The sequence below is a fragment of the Larimichthys crocea genome, chromosome X, assembly GCF_000972845.2.
Source record: "Larimichthys crocea isolate SSNF chromosome X, L_crocea_2.0, whole genome shotgun sequence".
Lineage (NCBI taxonomy): Eukaryota > Metazoa > Chordata > Actinopteri > Sciaenidae > Larimichthys > Larimichthys crocea.
In genome coordinates this window covers 8,600,888-8,607,279 of record NC_040020.1, presented here as the reverse complement: position 1 = coordinate 8,607,279, position 6,392 = coordinate 8,600,888, and the positions used below count along the sequence as shown (strand labels likewise).

At 41.5% G+C, this 6,392-nt stretch overlaps 1 protein-coding gene across 11 annotated transcripts in view; it reads right to left on the bottom strand.

Moving 5' to 3' along the window:
- nfixa (nuclear factor I/Xa) overlaps positions 1-3,231 on the bottom strand; it is a 104,789-nt gene extending 101,558 nt beyond the window's left edge. For 2 of the 11 annotated variants that reach the window (XM_019274238.2, XM_019274236.2), the window contains exon 1: positions 2,214-3,227. In XM_019274238.2, the coding sequence (XP_019129783.2) occupies positions 2,214-2,216 (3 nt within the window). In that variant the 5' untranslated portion in view covers positions 2,217-3,227. Of the gene's footprint in view, positions 1-2,213 lie in introns of all 11 variants that reach the window. The other 9 variants (XM_019274232.2, XM_019274241.2, XM_019274235.2 and 6 more) reach the window with 7 other exon arrangements.
- Positions 3,232-6,392: the final 3,161 nt, after the last annotated feature.

Below are 6,392 nucleotides of genomic sequence, written 5' to 3'. Positions count from 1 at the left end.
AATGGCCAAACCACATTCAGTTTAAGGCCTCGCCGCACCGGCTATGCGCTTTTAACAATGAGGTTTGGGTTGGTACAATCAGGCCTTTGTGTCACACGAGGACTGATCCGCGGGGAGATTTTCTTGTGGTTATGGTTCTAATACAGCAAAGTTTACCACAAAGACCAGGAAGCATAGAGTTACATTACAAAACACACACACACACACACACACACACACACTCGGTATGACTCAATAAAGCAGCGCGTTGAGCTCGTGTAAAATGTCTCACCCACTTCCAACTCAACTGAAATGATACTCTAAAGATGTATTTTAAAATGTTGGAAAGGTTCACGCCCACCTCCCCGCTTGGCACCAATAACAGTCTTGGCTTTGATTTGACTGACAGGTTCTGTGGTTGGCAGGTTTTTCTCTGCAACAACCGCAGTGCAACCAACTGGGAAATTACAGGCCTGCAATCAAAACAAAATGTGGATTGTTATATCACTGCCAAATTATGAAGCATTGTCTAATGGTTCCTTTATACCTTAAGAAAAAAACAGACAGATAATTGGACAGCTGATATCATAAATCACACACAGCCTGTAATTTGACATCGTGAACCGTTTCAGCGTTGTTGTGCAGGTGTGATAGTGCGTCACATAAACTGAGGCCAACAAACAGGTGAGCCTGTAACAGAGACATTCAGAACACAGAGAAATATGCATCCTCATCCACCTGATGTGACACAGGGAGCTGTCAGTCATCCGGGATCAAGTTGCTCCTGTAAAGTTGGTTGAAGACAATGAACGATGCAGAGGTGACTGTTGTTATACTCTTGTCTTATTGTTGATGACGTCTGCAGAATCAGCTCATCAGAGAGGTTTGTGTCACACATTCTGCTGATGATTAGTTATTTGTTTCTTTATATTTAATGTTCATAGTTTTTTAATGTTGATATTTCAGCTTTGTTCAACATTTAAATTGAATTTATGTGTTAAACAGAGGAAGGTCTGGCCTCAGAGGACTGTCGACCTGCTGTTTGAATGTGCACAGTGAAATATTATGCTGCTCTGATCATGTGCAAACTTTATTCTTATTCTTCTAAAACACTGAATTTCTAAATGACCCATCGCCAAGTCAGACTATTTTAACTATATTTATTAAACCAAGAAAAATGAAAAATAATAAAACCTTCACTGTCTTCTCTTGGGTTGATGATGAAGATCAGTTATAATATTTTTCACAGTTTTATGCCACCATCATTTTTTTGTTCATTTTAATTCAAAGCTCTGAAGCTGCAGCCTCGTGAGAAAAATTAAAGAACAAAACTGCAATAAGCAGACAGTAAAACACAATATTTATCTGTGTGTGCAGGCTGCAGGTTTCAAATCATAATTAGATCATCATGCACGCGGATTCTTCAATGCACGCTGCACTCTCAGCTCTGGTTCTGGGGGCACAAAGACGCTCTGTGTGTCACCTCAGCCCTTTATAGGCGCTATAAAGTGTCATCAGCTACGCAAATGAAGTGCCCATTGATAAACACACACACACACACACACACACACACACACACACACACACACACACACACACACAGCAGCAGAGTGCAGGGTACAAGGTGGAGAACCGCGCGCCTGAGAGGCAGAATATCATCATCATCATCATCATCATCACCATCATCATGATGAATACCGCCCACATGCTGTCCCCTCAGATGTGTGCGGGTCTCACGCGTGTTTTATTCGGTTTGATCCACTTTGTCACAAACAAACCAGCAGCGGGAGAGGCGCGATCAGTTCAGATTTAGGAATCAGCTCTGTCCAATTATTAATCCGAGGAAAGAAAAGTTTCTATGGTTGGAATAAAATAAATGGATGGTGATGATGAAGATGATGCGTGACAGTCAGATGATTCAATCTGTTTTCAAAATGTGAGGTTATAATTATGAAAATTGGCAAGAAGGCAAAGTGTCACACACACACACCAACACACACACACACACACACACACACACACTAACACACACTCACAGGTGTGTGTATCGTCATCCATGGCCTCACACTCCGCAGCCAACTCTCACTCTGCAGAGCTTTCACAAAGAAAATTAGAAATCTAAAAAAAAAAGAACCCCCCGCAGGGACACACGCAATGTTTGGTTTATTCTCAGTCCTATAGACTTCACCCTATAGACCCAACAGAGGGGAACTATTGAGTTACACAGCACGTACCATTATAGCGTGGGGAGATCTGCCAACCCTCTCAATGCCCCATTTTCCTTTAAAAGTTCAGCTTCCAAAAAAAAGTGAGAGAGGGAGTGAGGGCTGAGGGAGGAAGACTTGGTCTCTTCGCTGTTGCCGGAAGCAAAAAAAAAAAAAAAAAAAAGGACCTTTAAACAAGTCGGCCTTAGGCCCAGATAGAAAAAAAACACACGCTCTTTCAAAAGTGGGTCCACTCTGCAGGAGGAAAGCAGGACAGCAGCTCCGAAGCCTCCGTCTACCGCTGTTTGGCCTCAGATGCGCCCATGTCCAGCAGCAAGAAGTCGGGGAGACGTCTGCGTCAAAGTCCCGGGAGGTGCGTCCTTCAGCGGCTCGAACTTGTCCAGCAGATTTGGGAGGGAAAAAAACTCCCCGAAATGATTTTAATAACACGGTAGAAAACAATGAATGGACGGAGAGGTGATGCAAAGTAAGTTTTGTTTATATTCTTTTTCCCGCGTGCAGCCTTTGCAGCTTCTGTCTCCAAAACGTGTCCAAGCCGCGGCTGTCTCCTGCGCCGCGCGTCCGATCTGTTTTACCCTCGTATCTCTCTCTCTCTCTCACTCCCTCTCTCTCACTCTCTCTCTCTCCTCTCTCTTGTTCCAAACACACACAAACACGCACACACACGGTGTTACACACACACACACACACACACAAACATGAGGGGGGGGGACACCCCTGGTCCCTCGCCGCCTCCCTCCTCAAAGCTGACGAGATGAAAGAGCAGCTTGCGTTTTTGTGCGCTTCTTCAAATCGCTACAGCCTCCGAGCCGCCGAGCAGCAGAATGCCTCCACAGCGACACGTAGTCGGTCCGGGTTTCGGCGGGGTTCTCCGGATGCCTCGGTGCGTAAAATGGAAGCTCTCCGTGCGCTCCGGCAGCGACGACAGACAGCCTCCCTCCCCAAAAAAGAAAAATCAGCCACTAAATATCTCACCTCGCCAGCGTGCGACCTGTTTCCACACACACACACACAAAGAATAGACGGGGAATTAGGGCAGTTGTTTACAGTGGAGGTGGGGGGGCCGGTGCTTCAGCCGGCAGCGTCGAACTCGGTGAATTATTGGGTGAATTATTAATAAAGCGAGCGTTGTGCAGTCTGTCGCGGAGAGAGCGCGGCGGCCAGGGGAGCAGCTGGGGCTTTAGGAGAATTAGGAAGACCAGGGGCTAAATCACGGACGGCGGGGATTAGGGCTGCACTGGCTCCTACCTACCGCCTGCGTGTACTGAAGGTTTCAGGAGCGGCACTGTGGGCACCAGCCGGGCATATACGACCCGAGCTGCTCCAGAGTTTGATTTCCGTTGCTGGAGCAAAGATCAGGCGAGAGAAAGGTCGAGAGGTTCAACTCAGGAAGAGTGAGATGTTTGGAGGCAGACGTGTCTGTTTCCACACAGCTCGTCACATTCAGAAAAAACTAAAAACAGAGAGTCTGTGTCAGTTCTGAGTCAGTGGATCCGCAGAAAGTCAGAGGAGCAGAGCAGGTCCAGAGGCTCTGAAGCAGAACTCATCATGTTTTGGAGTTTGGTACAATTACGCATGATGTTTTTGTGATGGAGCTCAGCGGGGTTTAACTTTTTATTATTTAAAAAAACTACCACTGATTTATTGTCACAATGTCTCCCAGCAGACTGACGCAGTGAAGCAACAGGATTAAATGTGACTGAGATATTACAGACACGTTGTGAGCCATAAAAGATGTGACTTCAGGGAAATAACTCCAGAACATTACTAAATGAAACTTCTTGTATAGATGAGGCCTGCAGCAGCAGCACAGTCCACATGTGCACTCAAACATAAAGAAATTAATAAATTAAATAGAATAAAAGGAGCCAGAGGGGAGTTCAGTTTTAAATTTAGAAAGTGAGATATTCATGGATCATGTCCTGGCCAGCAGGACTTGTGGAGACACCATGGTGCCTAAAAAGAAAAAAGAAAAAGAGGAATGGCACAAAAAAAAAGTGGCACATCACCAAAAACAAGAAAACACAAAAATACCTCAGCAGCTCCTCGAAGCTGCAGCTTTTACTCTTTTTATTGTCACATTTATATTTTCCTGCTCGCTGCAGATGAATGCAGGATTATTAAAATAAATAAATCAGCGCTGCTCTGAACTCTGTGCGTAAAATGTTCCTGTTCTCTCTCGTTATCCAAAAAAAAGAAAGAGAGAAAAATCTGATGACATTCCTCCAACATGACGGCTTATCAATAATTAAATGTTGACCTCCCCACACATTTGGCCACATCAATTATTCATCTGTGATTGAATTTGTGATTTCAGTTTTTTGTCTCTGTCTAATTTGGATGATTTCAAAGTCTGTCTGTGCGTAAAAGAAGAAAATCAAAAAGATTTGGAGGTGACGGAGGCCGAGATGGATCATTTAGAGTAAAATGTGTCACAGTTTTAATAATGATTCTGTTAATTACACTCTGTTAACTCTGTGCACACGTTCACCTGCCAAAGTGAGAAATTTTATTTTGTATTTCGATTTTATTTTTCAAAATAAAATGTTGGCTGGCTGCACGAGCTTCATGAGTGTGCCTCTGTTAAAGTGCACGAGCTCACATTGGATTATTTCATGTGACACATATTTAAAAAAAAGTCTTCTCTGAACTTTGATCAGTTTTGAAATAAATGTTAATGTTTGATTTTATGATTTGTAATTTGATCATCAGCTCGGACAGGAAACACCTGACACGTCACAGAGCTGTCAGGTGTTTAAAATAAATGATAACAAATATGATGAGAGATGAATTTAAAAAATGATCAGGAGGCCTGAAGTCAGATAAAAATAAATATATTGATAAAAAACATTGATCAAAGGAGCTGAGGGTGACAGTGAGAGCTGTAATCATGAACAATAACCGTAAATACAGGCTAATAATAATAATAATGACAACTATATAAAATAATAACGCAATCAAATAAAGTTTAATTCATTATCAGGACATTTATTATTTATTGATTGAATGACGTCAGCCTGAAGCGGCTCTAATATATATTATATTTATAAACTGACATTTTACACTGTGACCTTCTTAAATTTATTTATTAAAAAAAAAAAAATAGTTTTATTATTAATTCTGTTTTTTTTTTGTTTGTTTATTTTTATACAGATGCTGATGACCGGAAGCTCGCGCACATGCCCGCCGGCCTGAGAGCAGCTGATTGGACAAACACCAACATGAGTCTATAAATAATCCAACCACACGTTTCTGTCTTATTTTATCTTTTAACCTTTTACAGACACTTTGACCTCTGCGCCTCACACCGAGCTGCAGGAGGAGCTGCAGGTGGAGCTGCAGGTGGAGCTGCAGGAGGAGCTGCAGGAGGCCGAACAGACGAGTCAAAGCTTCAGGTAACAAAACTGAATCCGAAAATAAAACCAGAAAATCAAGAAAATCGAAACAAACTGGAACGAAAAAATAAAAACGTGCAGATTTGTGCAGGAGTGGATGGAGAGATCAGCTGATTGTCTGATGAACACTGAGCACATGTTCAGTGCGCGGGAAGAATAATTTAAAAGAAACATTTTTAAAAACGAAAAAAATAATAATAATAATCACATGCAGCCTGCAGAACACGTCTGAGGGCAAAGTGCGCCACACATTCATCAGGTCATTTTATAATTATGAGGAATTATTGTTCCAATGAAAACAGAATCAGATCTGAGCTGAAAATATTTAATACTCACTGTAATTATTAGAAACTGTCAAGTTTGTTCAAACATTCTCAAAAATCTGGTCACCAAAATAAAAGGCCAAAAAATAAAATAAAGCTCATTATTCAGAGATTAATATTTTGATATAAATGTGTCATTAATAATAATTCAGACTCCCTCATCTTGATGCTGATGCACCATATGTTTGACCTCATTCCAGCCAGGCAACATGTTTGAATTCAAATAAAATAAATGTCACTGAATGTAACTGGATCCTCCCACAGTTATTCTGTTAAATCATCACAAACATTACATTATTTTATTTTGTGAAGACAAAGAAAAAACATAAACTTGATTTATATTATTCAAACTAAATCAAAAATCTGCAGAAAACTTTTGTTCCTTTTAAATGTTTCCTGGAAGAAAACATTACATTTAAAAAATAAAATAAATAAATGTTCCAAAAGTTACAAAACAAACTGTGGGAAAT